At 53.0% G+C, this 21571-nt stretch overlaps 1 protein-coding gene across 1 annotated transcript in view; it reads right to left on the bottom strand.

Moving 5' to 3' along the window:
• The window catches only part of OGA (O-GlcNAcase), a 194010-nt gene that overhangs the window by 123266 nt on the left and 49173 nt on the right, over nucleotides 1-21571 (bottom strand). Inside the window, exon 6 of the mRNA XM_068264825.1 lies at nucleotides 1946-2044. Within this exon, the coding sequence (XP_068120926.1) occupies nucleotides 1946-2044 (99 nt within the window). The remainder of the gene's footprint in view (nucleotides 1-1945; nucleotides 2045-21571) is intronic.

A 21571-nucleotide genomic window follows, 5' to 3' on the forward strand; every position in this document is an offset into this window, starting at 1 on the left:
AAGATCAAGATCTAAGCGAACTCAGGGCAGTAGCGCTTTGCGTGCGACGATAGAGGCAGAAGAGAGCCTTGTAAGACATTGTGGTAGTGCACTTACTGCACGGAGAATAGGGTATTGAGCGTCACGAGAAAGGGAGGAGGAAGACATTCAAATAGTCTCTTACTGGCGTCCAGGCCCAGCTTCTGATGAGTCACGTATGACAAAACATGTAAGGCGGGGCCTGGACGCGGAAGAGAATAGCACACACGCGGACTGCGGTAGCGGCACCCGAACGGTGGGAGGATCTGAGGGGACCGAACCCGCGGCGGTCCGGACACCACTGGGACATTTGGGGACGCTTGCCAACCGGCCTACAAAACGGGGGAGGGCCCGTGGAAAAAAACTCTATGCTTTGAGATCATCTTTGGAATATGTAAGTGCAATAGAATTCTAAACTTTTTATTAAAGAGGCAATATTACACAATTTGGAGGCCTTTGTTTAATTGAGGTTCTATGAAAGGAGATCCCTGCATTATTGGTGAAGATAGCAGACAGACTGCCAGAGTGGTGGGGGATGACCCGGTAACAGTTCCAAGGCGCCATTAGACCTAACAGCAGGTCTTATCACACGGTGAGTGCTCTCACTGGGGTGTGCTCTCACTGGGGTGTGCTCTCACTGGGGTGTGCTCTCACTGGGGTGTGCTCTCACTGGGATTAGTGCTCTCACTGGGGAGTGCTCTCACTGGGGAGTGCTCTCACTGGGGAGTGCTCTCACTGGGGAGTGCTCTCACTGGGGAGTGCTCTCACTGGGGAGTGCTCTCACTGGGGAGTGCTCTCACTGGGGAGTGCTCTCACTGGGGTGTGCTCTCACTGGGGAGTGCTCTCACTGGGGAGTGCTCTCACTGGGGAGTGCTCTCACTGGGGAGTGCTCTCACTGGGGAGTGCTCTCACTGGGGTGTGCTCTCACTGGGGTGTGCTCTCACTGGGTGGAGTGCTCTCACTGGGGTGTGCTCTCACTGGGGAGTGCTCTCACTGGGGTGTGCTCTCACTGGGGAGTGCTCTCACTGGGGAGTGCTCTCACTGGGGAGTGCTCTCACTGGGGAGTGCTCTCACTGGGGTGTGCTCTCACTGGGGTGTGCTCTCACTGGGGAGTGCTCTCACTGGGGAGTGCTCTCACTGGGGAGTGCTCTCACTGGGGTGTGCTCTCACTGGGGTGTGCTCTCACTGGGGTGTGCTCTCACTGGGGTGTGCTCTCACTGGGGTGTGCTGAAGGCTTTAGCTGTCTTGTTGTGGTCCCCCTGGGGACAGGATATTAGAAGATTGGCAGCCATGATGAATTCATGGCATGGGCAATATTGATGCAAGATTATATGGACTATTGAAGCGGTGTAGTGAAAACATTCTATTTGATGAAATAATAGACAAAGACAAGACAAATAACATTTATATTGCGCTTTTCTCCTTGCGGACTCAAAGCGCCAGAGCAGAGCAGCAGCCACTAGGGCGCGCTCTATTGGCAGTAGCAGTGTTAGGGAGACTTGCCAAAGGTCTCCTACTGAATTAGTGCTGGCTTACTGAACAGGCAGAACCGAGATTCGAACCCAGGTCTCCTGTGTCAGAGGCAGAGCCCTTAACCTATACACCATCCAGCCAACTGCTTTTGGCTTTGTGTTTTTGATTTACTAATATGGTCATCACATTGCCTCACCCTTAGATGTTTTATGTGATTTCAGATGTGGATATTTATGTGTGGTAGGGACTAGATATAGTGATAGAGGTCTGTGGGTGAGGGACCCTCATTGTGAGACCACACTGAGAACACCATCCTCTGAAAGTTAATATATTCTTGTGTAAAACAGAGGGGGCGAACCACGGCACCCAGGCCAGCGCCAAGTGTGTTATCATTAAAGGTCATAGAATTTTAGGTGGAGAGCCAAATAAGTATGAGAAGAGCAAATCATCTTACCGGTCCAGAGAACGTCTATTCCCGGAAGCAGCTTCTCCCCGACTGTCCGCAGGTACGGGGACTGGACAACATTGGGGTAGCAAAACGTTCCACAATATTCTAATATAAAATAAAGACAAAAGGCATCAGCTCCACACACTGCCTCAGCAGACAGACGTTTATAAACAGATCTTTGCATTGTACAACTCATACTACGGGTAATGCAGCATGCAGGTCACAGTGTTAGGGGGGATAGGACTAGCTGAGCCCATGCTGCCCCCTACTACCACATTACTAAGGTCTCCTAGTATAGGGGAGATAGTGAACATGCATACATCGGTACTGCAGATCTGGACACATACTACGGGTAATGCAGCGTGCAGGTCACAGTGGCAGGGGGATAAGTGTTGGGGGGGGGAATAGGACTAGCTGAGCCCGTGCTGCCCCTACTACCACATTACTAAGGTCTCCTAGTATAGGGGAGATAGTGAATTCATGCATACATCGGTACTGCAGATCTGGACACATACTACGGGTAATGCAGCGTGCAGGTCACAGTGGCAGGGGGATAAGTGTTGGGGGGGGGGGGGGAATAGGACTAGCTGAGCCCGTACTGCCCCCTACTACCACATTACTAAGGTCTCCTAGTATAGGGGAGATAGTGAACATGCATACATCGGTACTGCAGATCTGGACACATACTACGGGTAATGCAGCGTGCAGGTCTCAGTGGCAGGGAGATAGGACTAGCTGAGCCCATGCTGCCCCCTACTACCACATTACTAAGGTCTCCAAGTATAGGGGAGATAGTGAATTCATGCATACATCGGTACTGCAGATCTGGACACATACTACGGGTAATGCAGCGTGCAGGTCACAGCGGCAGGGGGATAAGTGTTGGGGGGGGGATAGGACTAGCTGAGCCCGTGCTGCCCCTACTACCACATTACTAAGGTCTCCTAGTATAGGGGAGATAGTGAATTCATGCATACATCGGTACTGCAGATCTGGACACATACTACGGGTAATGCAGCGTGCAGGTCACAGCGGCAGGGGGATAAGTGTTGGGGGGGGGGATAGGACTAGCTGAGCCCGTGCTGCCCCCTACTACCACATTACTAAGGTCTCCTAGTATAGGGGAGATAGTGAATTCATGCATACATCGGTACTGCAGATCTGGACACATACTACGGGTAATGCAGCGTGCAGGTCACAGTGGCAGGGGGATAAGTGTTGGGGGGGGAATAGGACTAGCTGAGCCCGTACTGCTCCCTACTACCACATTACTAAGGTCTCCTAGTATAGGGGAGATAGTGAATTCATGCATACATCGGTACTGCAGATCTGGACACATACTACGGGTAATGCAGCATGCAGGTCACAGTGGCAGGGGGATAGGACTAGCTGAGCCCATGCTGCCCCCTACTACCACATTACTAAGGTCTCCTAGTATAGGGGAGATAGTGAATTCATGCATACATCGGTACTGCAGATCTGGACACATACTACGGGTAATGCAGCGTGCAGGTCACAGTGGCAGGGGGATAAGTGTTGGGGGGGGATAGGACTAGCTGAGCCCGTGCTGCCCCCTACTACCACATTACTAAGGTCTCCTAGTATAGGGGAGATAGTGAATTCATGCATACATCGGTACTGCAGATCTGGACACATACTACGGGTAATGCAGCGTGCAGGTCACAGTGGCAGGGGGATAAGTGTTGGGGGGGGGGGGAATAGGACTAGCTGAGCCCGTGCTGCCCCATACTACCACATTACTAAGGTCTCCTAGTATAGGGGAGATAGTGAATTCATGCATACATCGGTACTGCAGATCTGGACACATACTACAGGTAATGCAGCGTGCAGGTCACAGTGGCAGGGGGATAAGTGTTGGGGGGGAATAGGACTAGCTGAGCCCATGCTGCCCCCTACTACCACATTACTAAGGTCTCCTAGTATAGGGGAGATAGTGAATTCATGCATACATCGGTACTGCAGATCTGGACACATACTACGGGTAATGCAGCGTGCAGGTCACAGTGGCAGGGGGATAAGTGTTGGGGGGGGAATAGGACTAGCTGAGCCCGTGCTGCCCCCTACTACCACATTACTAAGGTCTCCTAGTATAGGGGAGATAGTGAATTCATGCATACATCGGTACTGCAGATCTGGACACATACTACAGGTAATGCAGCGTGCAGGTCACAGTGGCAGGGGGATAAGTGTTGGGGGGGAATAGGACTAGCTGAGCCCGTGCTGCCCCCTACTACCACATTACTAAGGTCTCCTAGTATAGGGGAGATAGTGAATTCATGCATACATCGGTACTGCAGATCTGGACACATACTACGGGTAATGCAGCGTGCAGGTCTCAGTGGCAGGGAGATAGGACTAGCTGAGCCCGTGCTGCCCCCTACTACCACATTACTAAGGTCTCCTAGTATAGGGGAGATAGTGAATTCATGCATACATCGGTACTGCAGATCTGGACACATACTACGGGTAATGCAGCGTGCAGGTCACAGTGGCAGGGGGATAAGTGTTGGGGGGGAATAGGACTAGCTGAGCCCGTACTGCCCCCTACTACCACATTACTAAGGTCTCCTAGTATAGGGGAGATAGTGAATTCATGCATACATCGGTACTGCAGATCTGGACACATACTACGGGTAATGCAGCGTGCAGGTCACAGCGGCAGGGGGATAAGTGTTAGGGGGGAATAGGACTAGCTGAGCCCATACTGCCCCCTACTACCACATTACTAAGGTCTCCTAGTATAGGGGAGATAGTGAATTCATGCATACATCGGTACTGCAGATCTGGACACATACTACGGGTAATGCAGTGTGCAGGTCTCAGTGGCAGGGGGATAAGTGTTGGGGGGGGATAGGACTAGCTGAGCCCGTGCTGCTCCCTACTACCACATTACTAAGGTCTCCTAGTATAGGGGAGATAGTGAATTCATGCATACATCGGTACTGCAGATCTGGACACATACTACGGGTAATGCAGCGTGCAGGTCACAGTGGCAGGGGGATAAGTGTTGGGGGGGGATAGGACTAGCTGAGCCCGTGCTGCTCCCTACTACCACATTACTAAGGTCTCCTAGTATAGGGGAGATAGTGAATTCATGCATACATCGGTACTGCAGATCTGGACACATACTACGGGTAATGCAGCGTGCAGGTCACAGTGGCAGGGGGATAAGTGTTGGGGGGGGGGGAATAGGACTAGCTGAGCCCGTGCTGCCCCCTACTACCACATTACTAAGGTCTCCTAGTATAGGGGAGATAGTGAATTCATGCATACATCGGTACTGCAGATCTGGACACATACTACGGGTAATGCAGCGTGCAGGTCACAGTGGCAGGGGGATAAGTGTTGGGGGGGAATAGGACTAGCTGAGCCCGTGCTGCCCCCTACTACCACATTACTAAGGTCTCCTAGTATAGGGGAGATAGTGAATTCATGCATACATCGGTACTGCAGATCTGGACACATACTACGGGTAATGCAGCGTGCAGGTCACAGCGGCAGGGGGATAAGTGTTGGGGGGGGGGGAATAGGACTAGCTGAGCCCGTACTGCCCCCTACTACCACATTACTAAGGTCTCCTAGTATAGGGGAGATAGTGAATTCATGCATACATCAGTACTGCAGATCTGGACACATACTACGGGTAATGCAGCGTGCAGGTCACAGTGGCAGGGGGATAAGTGTTGGGGGGGGGATAGGACTAGCTGAGCCCGTGCTGCCCCCTACTACCACATTACTAAGGTCTCCTAGTATAGGGGAGATAGTGAATTCATGCATACATCGGTACTGCAGATCTGGACACATACTACGGGTAATGCAGCGTGCAGGTCACAGTGGCAGGGGGATAAGTGTTGGGGGGGGATAGGACTAGCTGAGCCCGTGCTGCCCCCTACTACCACATTACTAAGGTCTCCTAGTATAGGGGAGATAGTGAATTCATGCATACATCGGTACTGCAGATCTGGACACATACTACGGGTAATGCAGCATGCAGGTCACAGTGGCAGGGGGATAGGACTAGCTGAGCCCGTGCTGCCCCCTACTACCACATTACTAAGGTCTCCTAGTATAGGGGAGATAGTGAATTCATGCATACATCGGTACTGCAGATCTGGACACATACTACGGGTAATGCAGCGTGCAGGTCACAGTGGCAGGGGGATAAGTGTTAGGGGGGAATAGGACTAGCTGAGCCCGTGCTGCCCCCTACTACCACATTACTAAGGTCTCCTAGTATAGGGGAGATAGTGAATTCATGCATACATCGGTACTGCAGATCTGGACACATACTACGGGTAATGCAGCGTGCAGGTCACAGTGGCAGGGGGATAAGTGTTGGGGGGGGGGGGGGGTATGGGACTAGCTGAGCCCGTGCTGCTCCCTACTACCACATTACTAAGGTCTCCTAGTATAGGGGAGATAGTGAATTCATGCATACATCGGTACTGCAGATCTGGACACATACTACGGGTAATGCAGCGTGCAGGTCACAGTGGCAGGGGGATAAGTGTTGGGGGGGGAATAGGACTAGCTGAGCCCGTGCTGCCCCCTACTACCACATTACTAAGGTCTCCTAGTATAGGGGAGATAGTGAATTCATGCATACATCGGTACTGCAGATCTGGACACATACTACGGGTAATGCAGCGTGCAGGTCACAGCGGCAGGGGGATAAGTGTTGGGGGGGGATAGGACTAGCTGAGCCCGTGCTGCCCCCTACTACCACATTACTAAGGTCTCCTAGTATAGGGGAGATAGTGAATTCATGCATACATCGGTACTGCAGATCTGGACACATACTACGGGTAATGCAGCGTGCAGGTCACAGTGGCAGGGGGATAAGTGTTGGGGGGGGGGGGGGAATAGGACTAGCTGAGCCCGTACTGCCCCCTACTACCACATTACTAAGGTCTCCTAGTATAGGGGAGATAGTGAATTCATGCATACATCGGTACTGCAGATCTGGACACATACTACGGGTAATGCAGCGTGCAGGTCACAGTGGCAGGGGGATAAGTGTTGGGGGGGGGGATAGGACTAGCTGAGCCCGTACTGCCCCCTACTACCACATTACTAAGGTCTCCTAGTATAGGGGAGATAGTGAATTCATGCATACATCAGTACTGCAGATCTGGACACATACTACGGGTAATGCAGCGTGCAGGTCACAGCGGCAGGGGGATAAGTGTTAGGGGGGAATAGGACTAGCTGAGCCCGTGCTGCTCCCTACTACCACATTACTAAGGTCTCCTAGTATAGGGGAGATAGTGAATTCATGCATACATCGGTACTGCAGATCTGGACACATACTACGGGTAATGCAGCGTGCAGGTCACAGTGGCAGGGGGATAAGTGTTAGGGGGGAATAGGACTAGCTGAGCCCGTGCTGCCCCCTACTACCACATTACTAAGGTCTCCTAGTATAGGGGAGATAGTGAATTCATGCATACATCGGTACTGCAGATCTGGACACATACTACGGGTAATGCAGCGTGCAGGTCACAGTGGCAGGGGGATAAGTGTTGGGGGGGAATAGGACTAGCTGAGCCCATGCTGCCCCCTACTACCACATTACTAAGGTCTCCTAGTATAGGGGAGATAGTGAATTCATGCATACATCGGTACTGCAGATCTGGACACATACTACGGGTAATGCAGCGTGCAGGTCACAGTGGCAGGGGGATAAGTGTTGGGGGGGGGGGGGGGGGGGGCGAATAGGACAAGCTGAGCCCATGCTGCCCCCTACTACCACATTACTAAGGTCTCCTAGTATAGGGGAGATAGTGAACATGCATACATCGGTACTGCAGATCTGGACACATACTACGGGTAATGCAGCGTGCAGGTCACAGTGGCAGGGGGATAAGTGTTGGGGGGGAATAGGACTAGCTGAGCCCATGCTGCCCCCTACTACCACATTACTAAGGTCTCCAAGTATAGGGGAGATAGTGAATTCATGCATACATCGGTACTGCAGATCTGGACACATACTACGGGTAATGCAGCGTGCAGGTCACAGTGGCAGGGGGATAAGTGTTGGGGGGGAATAGGACTAGCTGAGCCCGTGCTGCCCCCTACTACCACATTACTAAGGTCTCCTAGTATAGGGGAGATAGTGAACATGCATACATCGGTACTGCAGATCTGGACACATACTACGGGTAATGCAGCGTGCAGGTCTCAGTGGCAGGGGGATAAGTGTTGGGGGGGAATAGGACTAGCTGAGCCCGTGCTGCCCCCTACTACCACATTACTAAGGTCTCCTAGTATAGGGGAGATAGTGAATTCATGCATACATCGGTACTGCAGATCTGGACACATACTACGGGTAATGCAGTGTGCAGGTCTCAGTGGCAGGGGGATAAGTGTTGGGGGGGGGGGGGGGGAATAGGACTAGCTGAGCCCGTGCTGCCCCCTACTACCACATTACTAAGGTCTCCTAGTATAGGGGAGATAGTGAATTCATGCATACATCGGTACTGCAGATCTGGACACATACTACGGGTAATGCAGCGTGCAGGTCACAGTGGCAGGGGGATAAGTGTTGGGGGGGAATAGGACTAGCTGAGCCCGTACTGCTCCCTACTACCACATTACTAAGGTCTCCTAGTATAGGGGAGATAGTGAATTCATGCATACATCGGTACTGCAGATCTGGACACATACTACGGGTAATGCAGCATGCAGGTCACAGCGGCAGGGGGATAAGTGTTAGGGGGGAATAGGACTAGCTGAGCCCATACTGCCCCCTACTACCACATTACTAAGGTCTCCTAGTATAGGGGAGATAGTGAATTCATGCATACATCGGTACTGCAGATCTGGAGACATACTACGGGTAATGCAGCGTGCAGGTCACAGTGGCAGGGGGATAAGTGTTGGGGGGGAATAGGACTAGCTGAGCCCGTGCTGCTCCCTACTACCACATTACTAAGGTCTCCTAGTATAGGGGAGATAGTGAATTCATGCATACATCGGTACTGCAGATCTGGACACATACTACGGGTAATGCAGCGTGCAGGTCACAGTGGCAGGGGGATAAGTGTTGGGGGGGGGGAATAGGACTAGCTGAGCCCGTACTGCCCCCTACTACCACATTACTAAGGTCTCCTAGTATAGGGGAGATAGTGAATTCATGCATACATCGGTACTGCAGATCTGGACACATACTACGGGTAATGCAGCGTGCAGGTCACAGTGGCAGGGGGATAAGTGTTGGGGGGGAATAGGACTAGCTGAGCCCATACTGCCCCCTACTACCACATTACTAAGGTCTCCTAGTATAGGGGAGATAGTGAATTCATGCATACATCGGTACTGCAGATCTGGACACATACTACGGGTAATGCAGCGTGCAGGTCTCAGTGGCAGGGAGATAAGTGTTGGGGGGGGGAATAGGACAAGCTGAGCCCATGCTGCCCCCTACTACCACATTACTAAGGTCTCCTAGTATAGGGGAGATAGTGAATTCATGCATACATCGGTACTGCAGATCTGGACGCATACTACGGGTAATGCAGCGTGCAGGTCACAGTGGCAGGGGGATAAGTGTTGGGGGGGAATAGGACTAGCTGAGCCCGTGCTGCCCCCTACTACCACATTACTAAGGTCTCCTAGTATAGGGGAGATAGTGAATTCATGCATACATCGGTACTGCAGATCTGGACACATACTACGGGTAATGCAGCGTGCAGGTCACAGTGGCAGGGGGATAAGTGTTGGGGGGGGGGGGGGGGTATGGGACTAGCTGAGCCCGTACTGCCCCCTACTACCACATTACTAAGGTCTCCTAGTATAGGGGAGATAGTGAATTCATGCATACATCGGTACTGCAGATCTGGACACATACTACGGGTAATGCAGCGTGCAGGTCTCAGTGGCAGGGGGATAGGACTAGCTGAGCCCGTACTGCCCCCTACTACCACATTACTAAGGTCTCCTAGTATAGGGGAGATAGTGAATTCATGCATACATCGGTACTGCAGATCTGGACACATACTACGGGTAATGCAGCGTGCAGGTCACAGTGGCAGGGGGATAAGTGTTGGGGGGGGGGGGGGTATGGGACTAGCTGAGCCCGTACTGCCCCCTACTACCACATTACTAAGGTCTCCTAGTATAGGGGAGATAGTGAATTCATGCATACATCAGTACTGCAGATCTGGACACATACTACGGGTAATGCAGTGTGCAGGTCTCAGTGGCAGGGGGATAAGTGTTGGGGGGGGATAGGACTAGCTGAGCCCGTGCTGCTCCCTACTACCACATTACTAAGGTCTCCTAGTATAGGGGAGATAGTGAACATGCATACATCGGTACTGCAGATCTGGACACATACTACGGGTAATGCAGCGTGCAGGTCACAGTGGCAGGGGGATAAGTGTTGGGGGGGGGGGGGGGGAATAGGACTAGCTGAGCCCGTGCTGCCCCCTACTACCACATTACTAAGGTCTCCTAGTATAGGGGAGATAGTGAATTCATGCATACATCGGTACTGCAGATCTGGACACATACTACGGGTAATGCAGCGTGCAGGTCACAGTGGCAGGGGGATAAGTGTTGGGGGGGGATAGGACTAGCTGAGCCCGTACTGCCCCCTACTACCACATTACTAAGGTCTCCTAGTATAGGGGAGATAGTGAATTCATGCATACATCGGTACTGCAGATCTGGACACATACTACGGGTAATGCAGCGTGCAGGTCACAGTGGCAGGGGGATAAGTGTTGGGGGGGGGGGGGGGGAATAGGACTAGCTGAGCCCGTGCTGCCCCCTACTACCACATTACTAAGGTCTCCTAGTATAGGGGAGATAGTGAATTCATGCATACATCGGTACTGCAGATCTGGACACATACTACGGGTAATGCAGCGTGCAGGTCACAGTGGCAGGGGGATAAGTGTTGGGGGGGAATAGGACTAGCTGAGCCCGTGCTGCTCCCTACTACCACATTACTAAGGTCTCCTAGTATAGGGGAGATAGTGAATTCATGCATACATCGGTACTGCAGATCTGGACACATACTACGGGTAATGCAGCGTGCAGGTCACAGTGGCAGGGGGATAAGTGTTGGGGGGGGATAGGACTAGCTGAGCCCGTGCTGCCCCCTACTACCACATTACTAAGGTCTCCTAGTATAGGGGAGATAGTGAATTCATGCATACATCGGTACTGCAGATCTGGACACATACTACGGGTAATGCAGCATGCAGGTCACAGTGGCAGGGGGATAGGACTAGCTGAGCCCATGCTGCCCCCTACTACCACATTACTAAGGTCTCCTAGTATAGGGGAGATAGTGAATTCATGCATACATCGGTACTGCAGATCTGGACACATACTACGGGTAATGCAGCGTGCAGGTCACAGTGGCAGGGGGATAAGTGTTGGGGGGGGATAGGACTAGCTGAGCCCGTGCTGCCCCCTACTACCACATTACTAAGGTCTCCTAGTATAGGGGAGATAGTGAATTCATGCATACATCGGTACTGCAGATCTGGACACATACTACGGGTAATGCAGCGAGCAGGTCACAGTGGCAGGGGGATAAGTGTTGGGGGGGAATAGGACTAGCTGAGCCCATGCTGCCCCCTACTACCACATTACTAAGGTCTCCTAGTATAGGGGAGATCGTGAATTCATGCATACATCGGTACTGCAGATCTGGACGCATACTACGGGTAATGCAGCGTGCAGGTCACAGTGGCAGGGGGATAAGTGTTGGGGGGGGGATAGGACTAGCTGAGCCCGTGCTGCCCCCTACTACCACATTACTAAGGTCTCCTAGTATAGGGGAGATAGTGAATTCATGCATACATCGGTACTGCAGATCTGGACACATACTACGGGTAATGCAGCGTGCAGGTCACAGCGGCAGGGGGATAAGTGTTGGGGGGGGGGGGGGGAATAGGACTAGCTGAGCCCGTACTGCCCCCTACTACCACATTACTAAGGTCTCCTAGTATAGGGGAGATAGTGAACATGCATACATCGGTACTGCAGATCTGGACACATACTACGGGTAATGCAGCGTGCAGGTCTCAGTGGCAGGGGGATAAGTGTTGGGGGGGGATAGGACTAGCTGAGCCCGTACTGCTCCCTACTACCACATTACTAAGGTCTCCTAGTATAGGGGAGATAGTGAATTCATGCATACATCGGTACTGCAGATCTGGACACATACTACGGGTAATGCAGCGTGCAGGTCTCAGTGGCAGGGGGATAAGTGTTGGGGGGGGGGGAATAGGACTAGCTGAGCCCGTACTGCTCCCTACTACCACATTACTAAGGTCTCCTAGTATAGGGGAGATAGTGAATTCATGCATACATCGGTACTGCAGATCTGGACACATACTATGGGCTTGATTCACTAAGACAAATGGCAAGCCTTATCAGAGTGAGCATACCTTATCAGAGTAGCACAGCGAGCACTATGAACTTATGCCTGCTAATTGGCAATGACGAGAGCTCCACTCGTCCTGCCCTCAGCCCCTGCGGGTCCAATCACATTAAAGGACATTATCCCTGCACTTTCATTGGCCCAATAGGCTGCCTGTCACTTGCAGGAAACTTGACAGGCAGCCTATTGGGCCAAAGTGCGGGGATAATGTCCTTTAACGTAATTGGACCTGTAAGGGCTCAGGGCCAATTAGCAGGCATACCTTCCTAGCGTTGGCTATGCTACTCTGATAAGGCGTGCCATTTGCCTTCGTGAATCAAGCCCTGGGGCTCTTAACTGACTGCGCTCTGCAGACCACACTGGTTGCAGGTGCTGTTTGCGAGTTAGCATTGCCTTCAGATGTGGGCTTTTCTATAGTCACACCAAGCCTGAAACACGTGTCTGCATGTTGGACTGCAGGGCTCTGTAACTGGACCACATGGCTCTAGTGGTACAGAGCAGCCGGTCCAGGTCCTGGGACTAGGTACAGCTGTATGCAATAATAGCCACACCAGTCACACCAAGCCTGAAACATGTGTCTGCATGTAGGACTGCAGGGCTCTGTAACTGGACCACATGGCTCTAGTGGTACAGAGCAGCCGGTCCAGGTCCTGGGACTTGGTACAGCTGTATGCAATAATAGCCACACCAGTCACACCAAGCCTGAAACAGGTGTCTGCATGTTGGACTGCAGGGCTCTGTAACTGGACCACATGACTCTAGTGGTACACAGCAGCCGGTCCAGGTCCTGGGACTTGGTACTGCTGTATGCAATAATAGCCACACCGAGCCTGAAACAGGTGTCTGCATGTAGGACTGCTTGGCTTTGTAACTGGACCACATGGCTCTAGTGGTACAGGGAAGCCGGTCCAGGTCCTGGGACTTGGTACTGCTGCATGCAATAATAGCCACACCGAGCCTGAAACATGTGTCTGCATGTTGGACTGCATGGCTCTGTAACTGGACCGCATGGCTCTAGTGGTACAGGGAAGCCGGTCCAGGTCCTGGGACTTGGTACAGCTGCATGCAATAATAGTCACACCAGTCACACCAAGCCTGAAACAGGTGTCTGCATGTAGGACTGCTTGGCTTTGTAACTGGACCACATGGCTCTAGTGGTACAGGGAAGCCGGTCCAGGTCCTGGGACTTGGTACAGCTGTATGCAATAATAGCCACACCAGTCACACCGAGCCTGAAACAGGTGTCTGCATGTTGGACTGCATGGCTCTGTAACTGGACCACATGGCTCTAGTGGTACACAGCAGCCGGTCCAGGTCCTGGGACTTGGTACTGCTGCATGCAATAATAGCCACACCAGTCACACCGAGCATGAAACAGGTGTCTGCATGTAGGACTGCAGGGCCCTGTAACTGGACCACATGGCTCTAGTGGTACAGAGCAGCCGGTCCAGGTCCTGGGACTTGGTACAGCTGCATGCAATAATAGCCACACCAGTCACACCAAGCCTGAAACAGGTGTCTGCATGTTGGACTGCAGGGCTCTGTAACTGGACCACATGGCTCTAGTGGTACAGGGAAGCCGGTCCAGGTCCTGGGACTTGGTACAGCTGTATGCAATAATAGCCACACCAGTCACACCGAGCCTGAAACAGGTGTCTGTATGTTGGACTGCAGGGCTCTGTAACTGGACCACATGGCTCTAGTGGTACAGGGAAGCCGGTCCAGGTCCTGGGACTTGGTACTGCTGCATGCAATAATAGCCACACCAGTCACACCAAGCCTGAAACATGTGTCTGCATGTTGGACTGCAGGGCTCTGTAACTGGACCACATGGCTCTAGTGGTACAGGGAAGCCGGTCCAGGTCCTGGGACTTGGTACTGCTGCATGCAATAATAGCCACACCAGTCACACCAAGCCTGAAACATGTGTCTGCATGTTGGACTGCAGGGCTCTGTAACTGGACCACATGGCTCTAGTGGTACAGGGAAGCCGGTCCAGGTCCTGGGACTTGGTACAGCTGCATGCAATAATAGCCACACCAGTCACACCAAGCCTGAAACAGGTGTCTGCATGTTGGACTGCATGGCTCTGTAACTGGACCATATGGCTCTAGTGGTACAGAGCAGCCGGTCCAGGTCCTGGGACTTGGTACTGCTGCATGCAATAATAGCCACACCAGTCACACCGAGCCTGAAACAGGTGTCTGCATGTTGGACTGCAGGGCTCTGTAACTGGACCACATGGCTCTAGTGGTACAGGGAAGCCGGTCCAGGGACTTGGTACAGCTGCATGCAATAATAGCCACACCAGTCACACCAAGCCTGAAACAGGTGTCTGCATGTTGGACTGCATGGCTCTGTAACTGGACCACATGGCTCTAGTGGTACACAGCAGCCGGTCCAGGTCCTGGGACTTGGTACAGCTGTATGCAATAATAGTCACACCAAGCCTGAAACAGGTGTCTGCATGTTGGACTGCAGGGCTCTGTAACTGGACCACATGGCTCTAGTGGTACAGGGAAGCCGGTCCAGGGACTTGGTACAGCTGCATGCAATAATAGCCACACCAGTCACACCAAGCCTGAAACAGGTGTCTGCATGTTGGACTGCAGGGCTCTGTAACTGGACCACATGGCTCTAGTGGTACAGGGAAGCCGGTCCAGGGACTTTGTACTGCTGCATGCAATAATAGCCACACCAGTCACACCGAGCCTGAAACAGGTGTCTGCATGTTGGACTGCAGGGCTCTGTAACTGGACCACATGGCTCTAGTGGTACAGGGAAGCCGGTCCAGGTCCTGGGACTTGGTACAGCTGTATGTAATAATAGCCACACCAGTCACACCGAGCCTGAAACAGGTGTCTGCATGTTGGACTGCAGGGCTCTGTAACTGGACCACATGGCTCTAGTGGTACAGGGAAGCCGGTCCAGGTCCTGGGACTTGGTACAGCTGTATGTAATAATAGCCACACCAGTCACACCGAGCCTGAAACATGTGTCTGCATGTTGGACTGCATGGCTCTGTAACTGGACCACATGGCTCTAGTGGTACAGGGAAGCCGGTCCAGGTCCTGGGACTTGGTACTGCTGCATGCAATAATAGCCACACCAGTCACACCAAGCCTGAAACAGGTGTCTGCATGTTGGACTGCAGGGCTCTGTAACTGGACCACATGGCTCTAGTGGTACACAGCAGCCAGTCCAGGTCCTGGGACTTGGTACTGCTGTATGCAATAATAGTCACACCAGTCACACCAAGCCTGAAACAGGTGTCTGCATGTTGGACTGCATGGCTCTGTAACTGGACCACATGGCTCTAGTGGTACAGGGAAGCCGGTCCAGGTCCTGGGACTTGGTACTGCTGCATGCAATAATAGCCACACCAGTCACACCGAGCCTGAAACAGGTGTCTGCATGTTGGACTGCAGGGCTCTGTAACTGGACCACATGGCTCTAGTGGTACAGGGAAGCCGGTCCAGGTCCTGGGACTTGGTACAGCTGTATGCAATAATAGCCACACCAGTCACACCGAGCCTGAAACATGTGTCTGCATGTAGGACTGCAGGGCTCTGTAACTGGACCACATGGCTCTAGTGGTACAGGGAAGCCGCTCCAGGTCCTGGGACTTGGTACAGCTGCATGCAATAATAGCCACACCAGTCACACCGAGCCTGAAACAGGTGTCTGCATGTTGGACTGCAGGGCTCTGTAACTGGACCACATGGCTCTAGTGGTACACAGCAGCCGGTCCAGGTCCTGGGACTTGGTACAGCTGTATGTAATAATAGCCACACCAGTCACACCGAGCCTGAAACAGGTGTCTGCATGTTGGACTGCTTGGCTCTGTAACTGGACCACATGGCTCTAGTGGTACAGAGCAGCCGGTCCAGGTCCTGGGACTTGGTACAGCTGCATGCAATAATAGTCACACCAGTCACACCAAGCCTGAAACAGGTGTCTGCATGTAGGACTGCTTGGCTCTGTAACTGGACCACATGGCTCTAGTGGTACAGGGAAGCCGGTCCAGGTCCTGGGACTTGGTACAGCTGCATGCAATAATAGCCACACCAGTCACACCAAGCCTGAAACAGGTGTCTGCATGTAGGACTGCAGGGCTCTGTAACTGGACCACATGGCTCTAGTGGTACAGGGAAGCCGGTCCAGGTCCTGGGACTTGGTACAGCTGCATGCAATAATAGCCACACGAGTCACGCCGAGCCTGAAACAGGTGTCTGCATGTAGGACTGCAGGGCTCTGTAACTGGACCACATGGCTCTAGTGGTACAGAGCAGCCGGTCCAGGTCCTGGGACTTGGTACAGCTGCATGCAATAATAGCCACACCAGTCACACCAAGCCTGAAACATGTGTCTGCATGTTGGACTGCAGGGCTCTGTAACTGGACCACATGGCTCTAGTGGTACAGGGAAGCCGGTCCAGGTCCTGGGACTTGGTACAGCTGCATGCAATAATAGCCACACCAGTCACACCGAGCCTGAAACAGGTGTCTGCATGTAGGACTGCAGGGCTCTATAACTGGACCACATGGCTCTAGTGGTACAGAGCAGCCGGTCCAGGTCCTGGGACTTGGTACAGCTGCATGCAATAATAGCCACACCAGTCACACCGAGCCTGAAACAGGTGTCTGCATGTTGGACTGCATGGCTCTGTAACTGGACCACATGGCTCTAGTGGTACACAGCAGCCGGTCCAGGTCCTGGGACTTGGTACTGCTGCATGCAATAATAGCCACACCAGTCACACCGAGCCTGAAACAGGTGTCTGCATGTAGGACTGCAGGGCTCTGTAACTGGACCACATGGCTCTAGTGGTACACAGCAGCCGGTCCAGGTCCTGGTACTTGGTACAGCTGCATGCAATAATAGCCACACCAGTCACACCAAGCCTGAAACATGTGTCTGCATGTTGGACTGCAGGGCTCTGTAACTGGACTACATGGCTCTAGTGGTACAGAGCAGCCGGTCCAGGTCCTGGGACTTGGTACAGCTGCATGCAATAATAGCCACACCAGTCACACCGAGCCTGAAACATGTGTCTGCATGTTGGACTGCATGGCTCTGTAACTGGACCACATGGCTCTAGTGGTACAGAGCAGCCGGTCCAGGTCCTGGGACTTGGTACAGCTGTATGCAATAATAGCCACACCAGTCACACCGAGCCTGAAACATGTGTCTGCATGTTGGACTGCATGGCTCTGTAACTGGACCGCATGGCTCTAGTGGTACAGGGAAGCCGGTCCAGGTCCTGGGACTTGGTACAGCTGCATGCAATAATAGTCACACCAGTCACACCGAGCCTGAAACATGTGTCTGCATGTTGGCCTGCAGGGCTCTGTAACTGGACCAACATGGCTCTAGTGGTACAGGGAAGCCGGTCCAGGTCCTGGGACTTGGTACAGCTGCATGCAATAATAGCCACACCAGTCACACCGAGCCTGAAACAGGTGTCTGCATGTTGGACTGCAGGGCTCTGTAACTGGACCACATGGCTCTAGTGGTACACAGCAGCCGGTCCAGGTCCTGGGACTTGGTACAGCTGTATGCAATAATAGCCACACCAGTCACACCGAGCCTGAAACAGGTGTCTGTATGTTGGACTGCAGGGCTCTGTAACTGGACCACATGGCTCTAGTGGTACAGAGCAGCCGGTCCAGGTCCTGGGACTTGGTACAGCTGTATGCAATAATAGCCACACAAGTCACACCGAGCCTGAAACATGTGTCTGCATGTTGGACTGCATGGCTCTGTAACTGGACCACATGGCTCTAGTGGTACAGGGAAGCCGGTCCAGGTCCTGGGACTTGGTACAGCTGTATGCAATAATAGCCACACCAGTCACACCGAGCCTGAAACATGTGTCTGCATGTTGGACTGCATGGCTCTGTAACAGGACCACATGGCTCTAGTGGTACAGGGAAGCCGGTCCAGGTCCTGGGACTTGGTACAGCTGTATGCAATAATAGCCACAAAAGTCACACCGAGCCTGAAACATGTGTCTGCATGTAGGACTGCAGGGCTCTGTAACTGGACCACATGGCTCTAGTGGTACACAGCAGCCGGTCCAGGTCCTGGGACTTGGTACAGCTGTATGCAATAATAGCCACACCAGTCACACCGAGCCTGAAACAGGTGTCTGCATGTTGGACTGCAGGGCTCTGTAACTGGACCACATGGCTCTAGTGGTACACAGCAGCCGGTCCAGGTCCTGGGACTTGGTACAGCTGTATGCAATAATAGCCACACCAGTCACACCGAGCCTGAAACAGGTGTCTGCATGTTGGACTGCATGGCTCTGTAACTGGACCACATGGCTCTAGTGGTACACAGCAGCCGGTCCAGGTCCTGGGACTTGGTACTGCTGCATGCAATAATAGCCACACCAGTCACACCGAGCCTGAAACAGGTGTCTGTATGTTGGACTGCAGGGCTCTGTAACTGGACCACATGGCTCTAGTGGTACAGGGAAGCCGGTCCAGGTCCTGGGACTTGGTACAGCTGTATGCAATAATAGCCACACCAGTCACACCGAGCCTGAAACAGGTGTCTGCATGTAGGACTGCAGGGCTCTGTAACTGGACCACATGGCTCTAGTGGTACAGGGAAGCCTGTCCAGGTCCTGGGACTTGGTACAGCTGCATGCAATAATAGCCACACCAGTCACACCGAGCCTGAAACAGGTGTCTGCATGTAGGACTGCAGGGCTCTGTAACTGGACCACATGGCTCTAGTGGTACAGAGCAGCCGGTCCAGGTCCTGGGACTTGGTACAGCTGTATGCAATAATAGCCACACCAGTCACACCGAGCCTGAAACATGTGTCTGCATGTTGGACTTCATGGCTCTGTAACTGGACCACATGGCTCTAGTGGTACAGGGAAGCCGGTCCAGGTCCTGGGACTTGGTACAGCTGTATGCAATAATAGCCACACCAGTCACACCGAGCCTGAAACAGGTGTCTGCATGTTGGACTGCAGGGCTCTGTAACTGGACCACATGGCTCTAGTGGTACAGAGCAGCCGGTCCAGGTCCTGGGACTTGGTACAGCTGTATGCAATAATAGCCACACCAGTCACACCGAGCCTGAAACAGGTGTCTGCATGTTGGGACTGCAGGGCTCTGTAACTGGACCACATGGCTCTAGTGGTACACAGCAGCCGGTCCAGGTCCTGGGTACAGCTGTATGCAATAATAGCCACACCAGTCACACCAAGCCTGAAACAGGTGTCTGCATGTTGGACTGCAGGGCTCTGTAACTGGACCGCATGGCTCTAGTGGTACAGGGAAGCCGGTCCAGGTCCTGGGACTTGGTACAGCTGCATGCAATAATAGCCACACCAGTCACACCGAGCCTGAAACATGTGTCTGCATGTTGGACTGCATGGCTCTGTAACTGGACCACATGGCTCTAGTGGTACAGGGAAGCCGGTCCAGGTCCTGGGACTTGGTACAGCTGCATGCAATAATAGCCACACCAGTCACACCGAGCCTGAAACATGTGTCTGCATGTTGGACTGCATGGCTCTGTAACTGGACCACATGGCTCTAGTGGTACACAGCAGCCGGTCCAGGTCCTGGGACTTGGTACAGCTGTATGCAATAATAGTCACACCGAGCCTGAAACAGGTGTCTGCATGTTGGACTGCAGGGCTCTGTAACTGGACCACATGGCTCTAGTGGTACAGAGCAGCCGGTCCAGGTCCTGGGACTTGGTACAGCTGTATGCAATAATAGCCACACCAGTCAAACCGAGCCTGAAACAGGTGTCTGCATGTTGGACTGCAGGGCTCTGTAACTGGACCACAAGGCTCTAGTGGTACAGGGAAGCCGGTCCAGGTCCTGGGACTTGGTACAGCTGTATGCAATAATAGCCACACCAGTCACACCAAGCCTGAAACAGGTGTCTGCATGTTGGACTGCAGGGCTCTGTAACTGGACCACATGGCTCTAGTGGTACAGAGCAGCCGGTCCAGGTCCTGGGACTTGGTACAGCTGTATGCAATAATAGCCACACCAGTCACACCGAGCCTGAAACAGGTGTCTGCATGTTGGGACTGCAGGGCTCTGTAACTGGACCACATGGCTCTAGTGGTACACAGCAGCCGGTCCAGGTCCTGGGTACAGCTGTATGCAATAATAGCCACACCAGTCACACCAAGCCTGAAACAGGTGTCTGCATGTTGGACTGCAGGGCTCTGTAACTGGACCGCATGGCTCTAGTGGTACAGGGAAGCCGGTCCAGGTCCTGGGACTTGGTACAGCTGCATGCAATAATAGCCACACCAGTCACACCGAGCCTGAAACATGTGTCTGCATGTTGGACTGCATGGCTCTGTAACTGGACCACATGGCTCTAGTGGTACAGGGAAGCCGGTCCAGGTCCTGGGACTTGGTACAGCTGCATGCAATAATAGCCACACCAGTCACACCGAGCCTGAAACATGTGTCTGCATGTTGGACTGCATGGCTCTGTAACTGGACCACATGGCTCTAGTGGTACACAGCAGCCGGTCCAGGTCCTGGGACTTGGTACAGCTGTATGCAATAATAGTCACACCGAGCCTGAAACAGGTGTCTGCATGTTGGACTGCAGGGCTCTGTAACTGGACCACATGGCTCTAGTGGTACAGAGCAGCCGGTCCAGGTCCTGGGACTTGGTACAGCTGTATGCAATAATAGCCACACCAGTCACACCGAGCCTGAAACAGGTGTCTGCATGTTGGACTGCAGGGCTCTGTAACTGGACCACATGGCTCTAGTGGTACAGGGAAGCCGGTCCAGGTCCTGGGACTTGGTACAGCTGCATGCAATAATAGCCACACCAGTCACACCGAGCCTGAAACAGGTGTCTGCATGTTGGACTGCATGGCTCTGTAACTGGACCACATGGCTCTAGTGGTACAGAGCAGCCGGTCCAGGTCCTGGGACTTGGTACAGCTGTATGCAATAATAGCCACACCAGTCACACCGAGCCTGAAACATGTGTCTGCATGTAGGACTGCAGGGCTCTGTAACTGGACCACATGGCTCTAGTGGTACACAGCAGCCGGTCCAGGTCCTGGGACTTGGTACAGCTGCATGCAATAATAGCCACACCAGTCACAACGAGCCTGAAACATGTGTCTGCATGTTGGACTGCAGGGCTCTGTAACTGGACCGCATGGCTCTAGTGGTACACAGCAGCCGGTCCAAGTCCTG

Source organism: Hyperolius riggenbachi, unplaced genomic scaffold, assembly GCF_040937935.1.
Source record: "Hyperolius riggenbachi isolate aHypRig1 unplaced genomic scaffold, aHypRig1.pri scaffold_171, whole genome shotgun sequence".
Classification (NCBI taxonomy): domain Eukaryota; kingdom Metazoa; phylum Chordata; class Amphibia; order Anura; family Hyperoliidae; genus Hyperolius; species Hyperolius riggenbachi.